Source organism: Lissotriton helveticus, chromosome 3_1 (assembly GCF_964261635.1).
Source record: "Lissotriton helveticus chromosome 3_1, aLisHel1.1, whole genome shotgun sequence".
Lineage (NCBI taxonomy): Eukaryota > Metazoa > Chordata > Amphibia > Caudata > Salamandridae > Lissotriton > Lissotriton helveticus.
Window position 1 is genome coordinate 753,168,189 of NC_136061.1, and position 17,995 is coordinate 753,186,183.

Sequence of the window (17,995 nt, forward strand, 5' to 3'; positions counted from 1 at the left end):
GGGAGCTCAATGCTCAGGAGACAAGATACCTGTTCGACAGGTGGGGGACACCATCGGTGGACCTGTTTGCCACACGCCAGAATGCAAAATGCCAAAACTTCGCATCCAGGCAGCCCGAGGAGGGGACACTGGGGAATGCCCTATGGATAGATTGGTCAAGGACATTTGCCTACGCCTTTCCCCCGATACCACTGATGCACAGAGTACTGAGCAAGTGCAGAGCGAGCAACATGACACTGATACTGGTCGCACCGCAGTGGGCGAGGCAGACCTGGTACTCGCAGATCATGGAGATGACACAGTGTGCACCCCACAGATTCAGCAGGAGGAAAGATCTACTGTCCATGCAGAACGGAGAGGTACTGCATCCAGAGCCAGAGAGCATGAGCCTAGTAGCGTGGCTCCTGAGGACATAGAGTTCGCACATTTGAGACTACCAGAAAGCACCCTGAGGGTACTTCGGGAGGCACGAAGGCCCAGCACTCGAAAGTGCTACGTTGCGAAATGGAAAAGATTCACAATATGGTGCAGACAGGAAAGACTCCACAATAAGATGAAGAGGGACTCCACAGTGCTAAGGTACCTGACGCACTTACTGGAGAAGAACCTTAGCTCATCCTCGTTAAGAGTTCACTTGGCAGCGATAGTAGCCTACACAAGGGGAGAAACGTGCAGGAGCTTCTTCACATCACAGGTGGTGAAGAGATTCCTAGAAGGAGCGAAAAGGATCGCACCACCCAAGCGGGTGCCGCCACCTGCATGGAACTTGAACACAGTCCTAACGGAACTCATGAAAGAGCCCTTTGAACCACTTCACAAGGCCTCCCTAAAGATGCTAACTATGAAAACAGCCTTCCTGGTTGCGATAACGTCCTTACGCAGAGTAAGCGAGCTTCAAGCGCTGACGCTACAAGAACCATACATACAAATACACAACGATAGAGTTGTGATGAGGACTGACCCACACTTCATGCCGAAGGTGGTATCCAATTTTCACATGAACCAGTCTATACAGATACCGAGTTTTTTCCAAAAACCCACAACCAGCGCAGAGAGAGCTCTGCACACCCTGGACGCCAGAAGGGCAGTCATGCACTACATTGAAAGGACAAAGGGGCACAGGAAAACGAAACAGTTTTTTGTGTCCTTCGCAAACAGCTTCATGGGCAAAGCAGTAACCAAAAGGACCATTGCACGATGGATCGCACAAACAATCCAACTCTGCCACAAACGGGCAGGACAGGAACTGGCTGAGGGGACACGTGCCCACTCCACCAGGAAGAAGGGCGCTACAATAGCCTTCCTGGCTAACACACCCATAGAGGACATATGCCTGGCGGCAACATGGGCTTCGGTGCACACGTTCACGAAGCACTACTGTGTGGACATACAAATGAACAAGGAAGCTCAAGTGGGACAGAAGGTGCTACAGCACATATTCAACACCCAACGCTCATCTTCCACCCAGCCGCCACAGAGATGAGAAACCGCTACAAAATCTATGCACAGCATAGTGAATCCAGAAAGATTCACGCTGCAAAACGAATAGTTTTCTTACCTGTCGGTGTAGTTTTGCAGCTTGAAGATCTTTCTGGATTCACTAGCGAACCCACCCACCTCCGCCAGAAAGATGAGGCTGGAGAGAGAAGAGGTGGTTAACTAAAGAATAGACTTTGAAAATACAAAGCGGTAAATACAAACTAAGAAGAACATTGCCATTACTTCGGAAACGAAAGAAACACGGAAAAAAAGAACCCGAAGATGGCGCCCAAGAGTGGGAGCTTCCGCAGGAAGCATGCCGACGTCACCGGAAATACACCCAAAGGGGGTGTGACGCCGACGCCCACCTGGGCAAAGAGAAAAAAAAAAAAAAAAAACAAAGAAAAGACTACGAATCCGGACCCAACCACAAGACCGCGGAATAATGCACAGCATAGTGAATCCAGAAAGATCTTCAAGCTGCAAAACTACACCGACAGGTAAGAAAACTATTCGTTAACGTCCACTCCACCCAACATTCCACCAAGGCAACGTCCTATGTCCGCAGAGCATTTGCACTTATTGCAGCAGGAAGTTGTGGTGATGCTGCAAAAAGGCGCAATCGAGCTCGTGCCGGTGGAGGAGGAAGGCACGGGAGTCTATTCCCTGTACTTCCTTATTCCAAAAAAGGACGGATCCCTCAGACCCATTCTGGATCTGCGCCCCCTCAACCTGTATATACTCTCAGAACATTTCCAAATGCTTACACTGCAACAGATCCTTCCCTTGCTGAACAAAGGGGACTTCCTGGCAACCTTAGACCTCAAGGATGCTTATTTCCACATACCACTACACCCGTCCCACAGAAAGTATCTCAGGTTCACCATCCAAGGCAGGCATTATCAGTTCAAAGTCCTGCCCTTCGGAGTGACCACCGCCCCCAGAGTGTTTACCAAGTGTCTGGCGACGGTAGCAGCGCACCTCAGGAGGCAGAACATACATGTCTACCCCTACATGGACGACTGGCTCGTTCAAGCAAAGTCAGAACAACAGTGCGCCGCGGACATGTCGACCACCATTCACCTCCTTCACAGTCTGGGCTTCTCGTTGAACTACCCAAAGTCGCACCTTCAACCGGCACATGTGCGGCAGTTTCTGGGTGCGACAATACCATGGCTGCTATGGCTCAGCCAAACAATGTCAGGATAGACAGCATGCGGTCTCTAATCCAAAAGTTCAGGGCGCAACACTCGCTTCCTGCGAGAGTGTTCATGCAGTTGATAGGCATGATGGCATCCTGCATCTTCATAGTCCCTCACGCGAGGCTACACATGCGTCCGCTCCAAGAATGTTTGGCAAATCAGTGGACTCAGGCTCGGGGACAATTAACAGACCTAGTGTTGGTTACTGGTCGGGCATACAACTCTCTGCATTGGTGGAATCCACACAACCTTTGCAAGGGCCGACCGTTCCAGGAGCCAGTGCCACAGATTATCCTAACAACGGACGCATCTCTCCAAGGATGGGGAGCTCATGTGCTCAATTACACGGTGCAGGGACTATGGACAACGCAGCAACAGAAGATGCACATCAACTATCTAGAACTGATGGCAATCTTCATGGCGCTCAAGTCCTTCAATGTACATCTGTGCAACAAGGTAGTGTTAGTCCGGACGGACAACATGACAGCGATGTACTACATTCAAAAGCAGGGAGGCACCCACTCGCCACAGCTGTCTCATCTGGCTCAGAGCATGTGGAAGTGGGCCATTCAAAGGAACATTTTCCTCATGGCAGAACACCTCCCGGGCAAGGACAATCAGATGGCGGATCTGCTCAGCAGATACAGCAATCAGATGCACGAGTGGGAGTTACATCCATCAGTACTCCACCCGTACTTCCAGCGGTGGGGTCATCCAGAGATAGACCTGTTTGCCACAAAGGACAACGCAAAATGCCAACACTTTGCCGCCAGGTTCCCTCACCCACAGTCGCAGGGGAATGCGATATGGATGAACTGGTCAGGCAGATTTGCGTACGCTTTTCCCCTAGCACCTCTCATACCGCTGGTGACAAGAAAGCTAAGGCAGTACTCAATGACACTCATCCTAGTTGCTCCAACGTGGGCACGCCAACCGTGGTACACCACGTTTCTAGAACTCTCAGTGGTACCGCATCAAAGGCTGCACCTAACACCCAGGCTCTTGACGCAGAACCATGGCGACATTCAGCATCCAGATCCGCAACAGCTCAACCTGGCGATCTGGCTCCTGAAGTCCTAGAGTTTGGCTACCTTCACTTGCCTCCAGAATGCATGGACATCATCAGAGGCAAGGAAGCCCACTACCAGAGCATGCTATGCTGCAAAATGGAAGCGTTTCGTCATTCACTGTACAGCCAATAACATAAACCCGCTAGATGCATCTATCCCTAACATCATTTGCTATCTGTTACATCTTTACAAGTGCAATCTAGCGTACACTTCCATTCGGATACATCTATCCGCCATAGCGGCTTATCTTCAGAACAGGCAGCATCTGTCTTCAGGGTGCCTGCCATTAAAGCCTTCCTAGAGGGTCTGAAACGAGTCATTCCCCCGAGAACACCAGCTCCGGTGTGGAACTTCAATGTGGTCCTCACCAGGCTGATGGGCCCACCTTTTGAGCCACTGCACTCGTGTGAACTACAGTTCCTAACATGGAAAGTGGCTTTTCTTATTGCTATTACGTCACTGAGACGTGTCAGTGAGCTGCAAGCGCTCACGATCCAAGAGCCATTCATACAAATTCATCCATATAGGGTGGTACTACGCACTAACCCCAAATTCCTTCCAAAGGTGGTGTCAGTTTCATCTCAACCAAACTATTGACCTGCCCGCATTCTTTCAAAACCCACAAACAGTAGCAGAAAGAATGCTCCATACATTAGACGTTAGGAGGGCGTTGATGTACTATATTGACAGAACGCAACACTTTAGGAAAACAAAACAACTTTTCGTTGCCTTCTCGCCACAGCACAAGGGCAACCCCATTTCCAAAGCAGGAATAGCCAGGTGGATTGTTAAGTGCATTCAAATCTGTTATCAAAAAGCTAAACGTACCTTAACAATACCCCCAAGGGCGCACTCCACACGCAAATTGGGGGCATCCATGGCTTTCCTGGGGAACATTCCTTTGGAAGACCTTTGCAGAGCAGCCACATGGGTTACACCACACACATTTACCAAACATTACTGTGTAGATGTGCATTCCAAGCAGCAAGCCGCTGTAGGACAGGCTGTTCTCAAGACACTTTTTCAGGTTTCTGCAGCTGGCACGGGCAACCGCCGCTAATGGAGGGACTGCTATGTATTCTATGCAAAAGATATGAATTTAGCAGCCCACATGCCTCGAACTGAATATGCTACTTACCAGTATGCATCTGTTCTTGGCATGTAGGGCTGCTAACATTCATATCGCCCACCCTCCTCCCCGGTGCCTGTCGCAGCTGCAGACATACTCTTGCATTCAATCATTAGCATGGACATCTTTTACACTTTTCACTCCATCCCTGCCACAATGGCTAAAAACAATCTGGGGATGGAGCCGATGCCCATGCGCACTGTAGTCCAGGGGAGGAGCCACCTATCTCAGGATACTTCGAAGACTCTTCCAGGACAACAACGTGCGATCATCCGGACCCAACACTAGGCGGCGATCTATGCAAAAGATATGAATGTTAGCAGCCCTACATGCCAAGAACAGATGCATACTGGTAAGTAGCATATTCAATACTCCTTTGCCGGGCGCTGCCTAGTCTCCTTCCGGTGACTTCAGGCTGCTCCTCTTGCTTCTGGAGGTTTTAACTGCCGGCACTGTCCTAGATGGCAGGTTGCTCTCCGTTTGGAGTGAGTTTACCTTCTTTTCCCTTCGCCTTCTTGGGTCTTCTAGGCTTATTGTTCTGCTCTTCCTGGCTTAGTATTGGGCGGCAGCTAGGTTGCCTTGTGGAAGAGTGGGGTGCTGCGGCCCCTCCGGCCTTGCCCTTTGTTCCTCTGTTGTGAGTGTGCAGGGCTCTTGCGCCTCCTTCTCTCCCTCCTACCTCCCTTGGGTCGGTGAGGTTCTGCTGGTGGGGGTTCCCATTGCCTGGCATGACTAGTTTCTCCCTGGCCCACAGCTCTGGTCCCCTGTGGGGCCCCTGGTCTGTATTGGCTGGTGGGGGTCCTTTCGCAGACCCTCCTTCCCAGGGGTTATTGCTAGCATATCATTCTACGCTAAGGAATCTGCAGATGGTCGGCTCTATCAGATGTACGAGTTACTTACCTTCGGTAATGTGTCTGGTAGAGACTATTCTAGCCGCAGATTCCTTCACGGACCACCCTTCCTCCCCTGTTCTGCGAGGACCCTTGGGCTCGTCTTCGGTACTTGCCTCCCGGTGGGGAGGCAGTGTCTCCTGAGTGCCTTCCTTGTTTTGGACGAGTGGCTCCATCTGGGGCGGTTCATTCATCTTTGGTTCTTTGGAGGATGGGGTTCCGGTTCTCTGGTGCCTTGGTGCCCTGCTGCTCTGGCTCTTCCGGGTTTAGGGGGGCTTGCTTCTATCACTGTCCTTCCCTCCCCTCACTCCCTTTCTAGCTATCCTCCGATATGGGTCACCTGGCCATGTTTTTCCCTTGGGGGTATTGCCATCTACATTGGGGTGGCTTGGAGGTTGTTCTCCCTGTCTGTCTTGGAACTGGTTCCCTTCCTTGCTCAGGTTGAGGGTGGTAGTTTACTTTGTGTGCCATGACTTCTACGCATGTTCCATGTCTCCGGGGCACAGGGTGGGAGGCTGTGTTATGCTGGCAGGGTGGCGGCGCAGGGCTCTGCTTGTTCTTTCTTTCCCTGCCTTTAGATGCTGCGGTGTTGTCACTACTCTTGTGGTGTTAGTCACCGTTTCTTTCCAAATTTTCTGCTCTTCGTACACCGTTCCCATGCTCCCACAGTTTTTTTTTTTTGTTTTTTTTTTATCTGGTGGTTCCGGGTTGTGGTTTGGAAAAGATCTCAGAAGAAAACTGACGTAGGCGGGCCGGAGCTGGTCTTAGGTGACCTTGCTGACGTCAGTACGCAGACGCCGCCTGGGTGGAGTTGCATGATGTCCCCAGCCCCACCTCCACTGCTGTGGCGAATAGTTTCAGGATCCTGTCTGATGCCTGGGGATAATTCTACTCAAAGGAATCTGCGGCTAGAATAGTCTCTACCAGATAAATCATTGCCGAAGGTAAGTAACTCGTACTTCAAGACGTGGTCTTCAGTGCACACGTTCACTAAGCACTACTGTGTGGATATCCAAGTGAACAAAGACGCTCAAGTGGGACAGAAGGTCTTGCAACACATATTAAGTAACCAATGCTCATCTTCCACCCAGCCACCACAATGACAAACCGCTACAAAGTCTACTCACAGAATAGTGAATCCAGAAAGATTCACGCTGCAAAACTTAGTTTCTTACTTGTCAGTGTAGTTTTGCAGCTTGAAGACTTTCTGGATTCACTAGCGAACCCACCCTCCTCCGCCACAAAGATGACCGGAAGAAAGCGATTAAAGATAAACAAGACTTTAGAAAATATGAGGAAAAATAAGAACAAGACAAAAGAACCCACAGATGCACGTCGACGTCACAAAGGACACCAAATGGTGGTATGTCGACGCCCCCCCTGGGCCACGAAGAAAAAAAAATAGAAAAAACTAAATTCCGGACCCAACCACTAGATGGCAGAATAATGCACAGCATCCAGTCTTCAAGCTGCAGAACTACACAGACAGGTAAACTATACGTTAAAGTGCGAACCATGTAAGCCATGCTGCATAATTAAGTTTTGACATGACCTTTGAACGAAATCAGAAGCTTAAATTAAAATTTCATTTTGTGTAATTTGATACTTTTCAAACAGGGGCAAAGCCAGCTATTCCAAAATCAGGGGCTTTTATCCCAGCAAGGACAGTCCAAGGATATGGCACCTCGTTTTATCAAGAAGGGACAGCTAAATGCGGATGAGGTACTTTAATTTGCTACTGAGAAATTCCTGTTTCAAAGCTAGAAACTGTAGCGGACTATGTCACTTTATTATAGTAATTAGGATAGGCCATCATTGAGCACACGTTCTAATAGAGGGTGAATACTGTCCACTCAGCCCATATGGGGACTCGTGCTAGTAAACTTGAACTAGGGTTCTTTTGCCTTCCCCAGAGGCGATTACTGCTGCGTGCGAGGTTCATTGTACAGTGTGGAAATGGCAGCCTGCCAGTACTTTGCCCAAGGCCCCTTCTACAAATCCTGCCAACCTTGTGGATGGAGTGAGGGCAGCAGTCCTAATTTGTTTAATCTCTGGGACCAATCATTCTGTGCTTCAGCAAAGTGACGCACTGGGCAGGAGCACTTCAGCAATGAGAATACAGATGCTCCCCCCCCCCCCCCCCTCTGGAAAGCTATCCTAAATCTAGGAGTCCTCAGACAGAGTACCTAGACTAGTCTGATCTGGGAGGTCATACTATGGAACAGAAAATCTAAGAGCCTACAAATCGTAGTGGTGCTGTCCTGACATCCATTTTTTTTTTTTTTTTTTTTTAACATTTTGGGGAGGACGGGAGGTGCAGCTACCCTACATTGCCCTGGTGGGCTCTACAGATTTGGGATTCAATGAAGGAATGGCATGCATTTTTGCTGCACTGTTAGCTCTGCATGTCTATTGAGTGGGCCAGAAAAAAATGAAAGCTCCTTTCCCCACTTGCCTGGCGCATCTGCTATTCTCTTAACTTCACATGAGGCTGGCAGATATGGTAGTGTGGAATGTATTTGAGGCCCCAAGCTTTTTAACCTATACCAGAGTATTCCTACTAGTTTTCCTTTATGATGGTATATCTAGTCATCCCAGCCCCACCTTAAATTGAGTACCTTGTGTGATCTGTGAATAGTGCAAGTAGTCTTTCTCTGACCATGGTGCACAAGGCTGACTACATGTCTGCCCTCCTCCCCGCCAATAGTAAAATCTTTTTAAAAAAAAATGAAAAAAACCTGGCAATCCACCAAACCGATGGATCACACTCCTGATGTGATTTTTCTGCATGCATCAAAAAGCTAAATGCTTCAATCTACCCCACCCCGGAAACCCTCCAACAAAACACTGATTTTGATCTGTTGCCTGCAACACTGATACTTGTTCTTTGCCTCAGTCTGGAAGCAAGTTTGTTAAACTGCTTTGTCCAGACTTATTTGGTCATAGATTTACCCAAAAGGAATTTCGTACCTAAATCCTAGTGTTCCCGGATTAAATTTAGTTGTGGATGAGTAGAGTAGTCTTAAGTGCCTGGATGTCCATAAACTATTTCTAATCTTTTCTTGGTTACAGATAAGCCTGCGACCTGCACAGTCTTTCCTAATAAGTAAAAACCAAGTGCCAAAACCCCAGCTGACCATGATTCCACCAAGTGCACAGCCACCACGCACACAGACTCCACCTTTGGGGCAGGTAAGAATCTTTAATGTATTGATCATTTAAAGAGGAAATACTGAGCCATTCTAAATTTAAGTTTAGAAACTTGAGCCATAATCTAGTATTGGAGAATTCATTTTTGACTGGTTTGGATTTGTGAAATATTATAATGAAACTCTTTTCTTAGACTCCTCAGCTTGGTCTCAAAACCAATCCCCCACCTATTCAGGAGAAACCTGCAAAGAGCATCAAAAAACCTCCCCCATCAAAGGAAGAGCTAGTCAAAATGACCGTAAGTTGTATACAAGTGCTTTCTCAGCTTATCTTGGTTTCCTTCAGTTTTTAAATTACTTATTTTTTTAATTTAATTTTTTTAGGATGCTATTGTGACTGCATTCTTAAAAAATGAGAATGCAAATGATGTTCTCAACAGTGTAAAGGAAATGAGAGCTCCGAAACACTTCATTCCAGATATGTTGAGTCAAATAATCCTTCATTCACTGGACCGATCCGATGAGGATAAAGAAAAAGCTAGTTCTTTAATTGGTGTATTACGACAGGAAGGAATAGCCACTAGTGACAATTTCATGCAGGTAAAACGGTTTTCATTTCAATCTTTGAGCCATTGTCTTTGTAAATGTTTAAACCGAAAATTCTAAATTTCGGAATACACTTTCAAAATAAGAAAGTAAAGTACTGGCCAAAAAAAGATTTTATTTTTGATTGTACTTGAATTAGTATTTTGTCCTACTTTAAAGTGTTCCCCTAATTTTCTTTTAGGATACTTTAACAATTTGAATCATACTAGAATCAAAGCACCTTTAAGTGAGCCAAATGGCTCCACAAAGCTCATGGTATTCATTTATTTTTGTTCTAAAGCACATGAGATGTTAATTTTTGTCGATGTGTTTGCTATTTATACCTGGCATTTCTGTAGGATAATTCGAACTGTAGATTTCTCATCTTGTGAATATCCCTAAACTTCACACTGGATTAAGGATATTTCCACAGCATATCCCTCTTCAACTTGGAGGTGTCAACGTACTGCTCCATGTTAACTTCATGGCATCCCAGAGTTGATGATTGAGCTGCATATAAGCGCAGTCCGTTCATGTTCCTTTCGTCCCACTTTGTACATGGATCCGTAGCTCGCTACCAAGGTTGGACAAGTTTTTCCTTTATTTTCCCTTGCTAGCATGCCCATGATGCCAGAATAATTTAACCCTTACAATGGACTTTAAGGTAGGCCAGAGTTAAGCCAATTGTGGAAACAATGAGACGAGACGGAAAGAATACTGGATCTGAAGGTACATAAAAAAATCTTGGCGGGGGGGGTATGAGGGGGGTACTGCAACAGAAACCTGTTTTCTTACAAAACGGAATCAAATCAGTACTCATGAACTTCTTTCAGAAATGGGAAACACCAGAGATCTGTGTTCAAAACATCGTAACGCAAAATGTTAATGCTTCGTATCCAGACAATATTGCCAACAGTCAATTGGGAATGTACTGTGGATTGATTAGTTAGGCAGATTTGTGTACTCCTGCAAATCCCCCTCCCTATACCACTTCACAAGGTGATCAACAAATGCAAAATCTGCAGCATGATTGATACTAAGTGAACCACAGTGGGTGAGAGACTAACATGGGACAATATTGCCAACAGTCAATTGGGAATGCACTGTGGATTGATTAGTTAGGCAGATTTGTGTACTCCTGCAAACCCCCCTCCCTATACCACTACTTCAGAAGGTGATCAACAAATGCAAAATCTGCAGCATGACTCATACTAAGTGCACCACAGTGGGTGAGAGACTAACATGGTTCTCAGAACTTACAGAACTATCTAAGGGGAAAATGTACAAATTACTAAGCAGCTTAAAATGTGGGCACCTAAAGTTACCTGAAAATAAAATTGGCGGTCTTAAGAGAAGCAAGACCGGTAACAAGAATTTTAGCTAAATGGAAACCATGCTCACTACGGTGCCTTGGATGGATTATTAAAAAATATCACTAAAGATAAACCCTTAATAGCGATGTACACAAGGTCATATTGAAGTTTCTTCACGTCACCAGTCATTAAGGGGTTCCTAGAAGGACCAAAGAATTGCACCTCCAAAAAAGATACCAACATGGAATCTAAATATTGTGCTAACACGAAAGATGAAGGCATCATTTGAACCGTTGCACAAGGCTACATTACAGATGCTCACACTAAAGCCTGCCACTTTAGTGGCCATATCACTGCGCAGAGTTAGTGAATTACAAGCACTCGCCTTGCTATTTTAAAGTTTACAAAGACCGAATTGACGTGCACACTGACCGGCAATTCATGGCAAAGGTGATCTGTAGTAGGCTGTGTACACAGTATTACTTCGGTATAGTTTAATCAGAGCCAGAGTCTAGTGGATCCCCAGAAGCTTTACACAGGCTAAAAGTAGAGGAAACTTGTAGAAAAGTGCCACTTTTGCATGGTTGCCCCCAGTTTTTTCCTAATGTTTGATGCTCCTTGAAGTGTGCCCTGGGTTCCTGCTAATCGGGTACACAGGGACTTTGCTTGTTCCCCAAAACTGTACCTTTTCTCCCACATTGGCACTCCTCTGCCTATGTAGAAGGCCCATGTAAAAGGTACCGGAGTACCTAGGGCCTCGTAGCCAGAGAGTATAAGGGCAGAAGCATTTAATAGGCCACCCTCAGACTCCTCCCCTGACCCATAAACACTGCCAGTGCAGTCTGTGTGCCAGGGGAGGCCCTAAAACTACAAGTCGACATGGCACACATCCCTGTGTGCCATGCCCACCAAAACACTGCCTGTGGCATAGGACAGTCACCCCTCAAGCAGGCCTTACATCCCTAAGGAAGGGCTCACTATACCACAGGTATGGGCAGTAGGAAAGTGCCCCCTTTTTTGTATGGTTGCCTCCCCCCCACCTTTTGCCTAATGTTTATGCACATTGAGTGTTCCCTGGGTTCCTGCCAGCCAGGTACCCAGGGCCTTTGTTCTTTCCCTAAACTGTACTGGTGCAAATCCCAGTTGGCAACTCTGGCCACATGCAAGTTTCTTGTAAAAAGAGATACCATAGGTACCAAGGGCACTGTGACCAAGGAAGGCCTCTTAAGGGCCGTCAGTGCTTATTGTGCCACCCCCCTTAGGAGCCCTGTAACTTAAAACGCAGCCTGCAATGGAAGTGTGTGTTTTGTTGCAGTCCTGTGGTGAGGGTACAGGTGCATGAGCCATGTACCCCTACAGTGTTGATGTCCATTCTTAGACATAAGTGCGGTAAAGTCATAAAGAGTTTGTCATTACGAACTCAACAGCACCATAATGACTTTACTGAATTCTGGGAAGTTTGGTATAAAACTTCTCAGCTCACCAAACACATTGATACCAATGTTGGATTTAATGAGAAATGCACTCTGAGGGCTTCTTAGAGATGTCCCCTGAAAAACGACCTTCTAGTGTCTTGGCTGAGTGGCTGCTCGCCAGGTGCCACCACCAGACATGTTTCTGGATACCTGGGTTGAGTCTTCCGCTCTTGTAGTCCTGAAACCAAGCACATCCTAGGTAGAGGTGCCAAGCGTCCTCTGCCAGGATGGGCAGCCTCTATGAAGGGGAAGCTTCAAAGACTTACCGCCTTTGTGAGCGGACACTGCCTTTTGCTTACCGCCTTTGTGAGCGGACACTGCCTTTTGCTGCTCCCAGCAACTGCCCCCCACTGGTTCTAACCTGTGGGGGGCAGGCCACCTAATCTGTGGGAAAACCAAGATAGAAGAGGTGTGCCCACATTTTCAACTCCACACCTCTGGTAAACTAGGTGAGGCTCACCTCACATTTCAGTCACAGCCATCTTGAAGATGGGGGACGCAGCCAACCAGAGAGGTTTATGCCCCCCTCCCACTGGAGGGTGCCATCATAGGGTTGTACCCACACAAGGAAGGGACCTATTGGTTTTGACCTGTACCTACCTGAAACTCCACAAAATTTAGTATTTAGTGGCAACCTAGTCAAATAAGTAAGGACTGAAGAGCCGTGCTGAAGGAAGGACACAAACTGCCTTGGTCCCAGCCCGTCCCGACCTGCTGTAGCAAAAACACTGTCAGCAGCCTCCCAGAAACTGGAGGACATGCCTGCCTTCCCTGCAAAGACTCTCTTGAGCACTAGACTTGCTCAAGAAATACCGTCCAAGTCTGCATCTGATGCCCACAACCAGAGTTAGTGGCCCAACACCACGAGGAGGTCCCCCCAGCAAACCTGAGCGATGATTTGATGATCCCCAACTTACCTCAAGCCTCCCAACACCTGCATCCTTTACCTGGAGGTTCCCCGCAACCAGAGCTAGAAAGGAGACCAGACTCTTGAAGACACCCCATGTCCTTGGGTGACCAGAACGATTGTGTCCAGGCACCCCTGTGCATCTCCACTCACCAGTCGATGGTTGCTTCAAGAAAGCTGCTCTGCCTGAGCCTGCGGTCTGTTCTTACCGGAGATATCCCATTGAAAACAGGGCACCCAATGCCAACTCAGCACCCTGCATTTGGCTGTGCCTGTGCTGCTTTGTGTGCTAACTCAAATCACCCTGTTCCCTGAGCTTAAACCAAGGAACTTTGCTGCCACAACCCAATCGCTTGTTCGAGAGCCGCCACCAACCGAAGGCCCCCAGCTACTTTGGTTAACATAACCCGTTTTGAAAAGCCCAACTTTACTTACCTGTACCTTATCTAAAAAATAAAAGCAATTGGTCTGAGTTCAGTCTTTGAGTGGTTAACATTTCTTGCCTGAGTGTGTACAATAAATGCTTAACACTACTCTCTGATAAATCCATACTGCTAGCCCACGCTACCACAAATCAAGATTAAGGTGTTTCTTTCTTTGACCTCTAAACCTTTGGGGATCCACTGGACTCTGTGCACACTATGCCTTGTTTTCGGCTAGTATATACAGAGCCAAATTCGTACAATACTAATGCTCTCTTGTGGTAGTGTGGTCGAGCAGTTAGGCTTATCGGAGTGCTCTGTTAAGCATTTGTTGTACACAGTCGGGCAAGAATTGATTCCACACTATCAATGACTTAATCCCAGACCAATTGTAAAAATATTACTTTTTGTATGTTTATTAAGTAGCACATGTGGGCACTTGGTGCATTTCTCAAACAGTTCAATGTTCACCTATGGAGTAAAGAAAATGTTGTTATTTCACATGTAAGTTCACAACTTACATATACAGTCTTTGGGTTATAGGACCAGCCCTGGTTCGGGTAAATGCATAGGTCCAATCTGGTCACTGGGCCCAATGTTAGTCAATGGAGACTGGGGGCACGCTTAGAGGTGCAGTTTTAAGTATGTAAATCTTGAGGGTTAGGATCAGCATTGAGTTGGGGGAAGGGGACGGGGGCACAAGGTAGGACCAAACACACACCCTCATTGCCACAGAGGCGGCCGGATGCAGTGTGCCAGCATGGCATTGGGCATCCTGTGCAAAGTAACAAAGCATGAAGAGGTCGAACAAAGGCTGCAGGCTCGGACTAGAAGGCTGGACCAAGGGAACAGGTGGGTTGCTGAACTCTCTTGTCTCTGTCGGTTGAGCTCCCCAAGGCTTAGAGGGGGCGGGGGATGTGCTTCCGGGTGAAGGGGTGTCTTTGGACGTCTGAGAAGTCTAACCCGAGTAGGTCGTAGTTGGGCAACCCTTTGTGTTGAGGCTGCAGGTGGTGTCAGTCCAGGAAAGGTCACTCTGAAATTGACTCAAGCTGTGGACTGCTGGGAAACTACCTTTGAACTGGTGGGCCACTTGGACTCTGTCCAGAGGCGTCTGGTGTAGACGTAGGTCTTGTTGGGCTGTTTAGCAGGGCACTGAAGCTCTTCTCTGTAGTTTGTTTGTGGACAAAGCCGCTGTCCTCATGAGTTGGTCTTTAAGGAAGTGAGGCAATCCTCCCACGGTCGTGGAGGTCCCTGGGTCTGCTCGACAGGCCGCTTTTTAGAGCCTGTTACTTCAAGGGCTGCAGACAGGCCAGTGGCGCTGGAGCAAAGTCAGTTGTCTGGACGTTTTAACTGCTGCACTGCTCTTCTGTTTTTTTTCTTTAGGTAACCAGGAATCTGAGCGTCCAGGCTCAGGGATGCCCTAAATACTAAATTTAGGGACAGAGGTACTGGCAGTTAGTAGCCAATGGGGTGCCTTTAGGGTGTCTACACCCTCTGTATACCTTCCTTGAGGTGGGAACCCTGGTGCTCTCGTGGGTCAGGAACAAATCCTGCTTGGGCTAGAGGTGCGTCTCACCTACCCCGGGACGGCATTCAGGCCGAAGAGTTTCTGCCAGTGGAGATGCCCGCCCCCTTGACCAAGCTCCACTTTTGGCGGCAAGGTAGGTGGGAAAATTAGTAGCCAGATGTGTGTCCCCTCTTATCCAGGACCACCCATAAGGTGTCCTTAGCTGGAGTGACCCCCCTCCTTAAAAAATCTTTCATCTTGGTTGGAAGGATTTTAGCCAATAGGATTACAGAATGCCCCTCCCTAAAGGGAGGGGACAAACTAAGGGTGTAGTCACCCTAAAAGGTAAGTAGCCAATTGGCGACTACCTGTCTGTACTTAACTCACCAACATTCAGTATTTTGGGGCACTCCTGAACCTTAATCTCTCCCCCCCCCCCCCCACCCACACTGATTCCTGCAACCTTTGTGCTTTGCTGCATGGTGTCTTAGTCCTTCAAAGACAACCGACCTGTGTCCAGCTTAAAGAACCTGCGAAGACTTCTGTCCTGTGGCCAGCGACTTCCAGAACCTGAGGAAAACAGCCTAAGCTTTAACAAATACCAGGTCTCCTGAGGACCGCTGCCCTGTCCAGAGGAATCTAACTACCAGGAATCTGGATTCAGCTGGAACTGCGATGTTCGAGGCATGTGGGCTGCTGAATTCATATCTAGTGCATAGATCACCGCCTAGTGTTGGGTCCAGATGATTGCACATTGTTGTCCTGGAAGAGTCTTCCAAGTATCACGAGATAGGTGGCTCCTCCCCTGGACTACAGTGCGCATGGGTATCGACTCCATCCTCATTGTTTTTTTCCGCCATTGGGCTCGGATGCAGATTTGTTAACTCAAGTTCGGAATCGATAGAAAACTTTGTTTTTGGACTTTAGTTATCGTCGGTATTGTCTTGCGATCGGTGCCCAGTTCTTGTTCCGGCTCGGTTCCCGAGCTGAACCTCCAGAGGAGCCGCGTGGCTTTTCGGCACTGCAGGCCCGATCGACGCCAGAGGCCTGATCGACGACCATCATTGAACGGAGCCCATTCAAGAGATGTCCCGTTTGCAACTCCAAATATCCTCATATCGACGTCCACCCGGTGTGCAACAAGTGCCTGTCTCCGGATCACGATGAAGCCAGCTGTATGGCTTGTTCTCGTTTCCGCTCCAAGAAGACGATTCGACTTAGGCGCGCAAGGAGGCCCAGCAGACCGCACCTGACCCTGTGAACATTTTCGATACCGAAGAGGATGAGAGAGTAGAGCAGGAAGTTCGAGAGTCTGATCCTGCATCGGATGTCGACTCCAACTACGACGCAGATGTCGAGATGGTCGATACTGAAGACGTCGTTGACGAGGTAGGAGACGACGATGCGGCCCTTGGGGCCGTTGAAGATAGCTCGGGCGAAGAGCGAGACCCGATCGTTAGTACGGGGCCCAATACCCTCAATAAGGCTCAGGTCGAGGGATCGCCACATGGCCTTACCCAAGATCGTACACTTGGTTCTACGGCCTCGCCTCAGGGCCTGGCTACGGACATTTCTAGCGAGCCATTGGTTGCCCGATCGAAACCGAAAGAAAAAGCATCGGTGTCTACACAACCGAAAGCACTGGAGGCGAAATCGAAACCAAAAGTGCGTATTGCTTTGGTCGGCTCGAAGTCCTCCGAACTATCGGCACCGACTAAGCAGAAGAGTGTTATCGACCCGGTGAGGTCGCTGAACGGTGTCGAGCCGAAGACTGCGACACCGAAAAAACTGGTCAAGGACGTCGACCCGAAAAAGTCTGCGCCGACGGCCGTCGGCACTGCAAAAGGACTCGGAGCTCAGGAGGTTCTAGATCCTATCCTTTGTGCGTCGCAATTCGGATAGCGCTACTTGCTCCCTGTGAATTACCGTGAGGAGCAACTTTCTTAATGTGCACTGCGCATTGATTTAGTCGCGCGTTTTTAAACTAAGCATCCCGTTTTTTGGTATTTTATTTTCTTAATTTGTTATCCCCTGCTTTTAAATCCTTAGTGTAGCACTTACTTACATTATAATTGTGTCCCTCACCGCGCTTTTCGCGGGTCCTCAGGCAGCTTGATTCGACCGCCGCCATCTTGGGGGTAGTTTAGGGACGCTCTACAGGCGCCATCCCCGTGAGCGCTTCAGTGTTAGGCACAGGAGGCGCCGCCCCTACTTAAAGCCACCATGGAGTCGCGCAGCGGAAGCGCCGTCTCAGCGCCGGAGTCACGCCAGAGTCCAGCCCGTCTGTGCTCGTCCGGGCCCAGACAGGCCAGGGGCCTGGCACTCTGGCCAAAAATTCTAGCGCTAGGCGGATATACGCTCGGGACGAGCGTATCGCACTGCGCCATCTGCATACTATTCGTAGCAAACCGGCCTATGCCGACCTGTTGCCGCCACCAGCTTCTATGCCGAGCAAGCCTATTCTCCCCAATAAAGGTAAGAATACCATGTTGCTGGGGCTGCTGAACTGCCATTCCCTTCCGCGGCATTCTATAGAAATCAATCTTCTTATACAGGAGCGGGATTTAGACATCCTTTTTCTTAACGGAAACCTGGATAACCCCCAGCTCCGATGCCGACATAGTGCAGGCCCTCCCGCCGGGTTTCCTCCTGTACAATCTTGACAGATTGGAGGGACGAGGGGGTGGCATAGCTATCTTATACAAGGACACATATGTTTGTAAGGCCCAGAACGGTTTAATTTCAGACTGTGAGAGCTGCCATTTCTCTTTACGGATATGCTCTACAGTATCGCAATCGGGCCTATTGATCTATCGCCCTCCGGTTTCTGTAGGGAATTTTGCCAGCTCCCTGGTGGAAACCGTGACGTC

The 17,995-nt window shown here is 48.4% G+C and overlaps 1 protein-coding gene across 3 annotated transcripts in view; it reads left to right on the forward strand.

Annotated features, from left to right (window-relative positions):
• The window catches only part of EIF4G2 (eukaryotic translation initiation factor 4 gamma 2), a 216,676-nt gene that overhangs the window by 84,837 nt on the left and 113,844 nt on the right, over positions 1-17,995 (forward strand). For all 3 annotated transcript variants that reach the window (XM_078680943.1, XM_078680944.1, XM_078680941.1), the window contains 4 exons: positions 7,385-7,489; positions 8,840-8,959; positions 9,111-9,215; positions 9,301-9,516. In XM_078680943.1, coding sequence (XP_078537069.1) covers positions 7,385-7,489; positions 8,840-8,959; positions 9,111-9,215; positions 9,301-9,516 — 546 coding nt within the window. The remainder of the gene's footprint in view (positions 1-7,384; positions 7,490-8,839; positions 8,960-9,110; positions 9,216-9,300; positions 9,517-17,995) is intronic.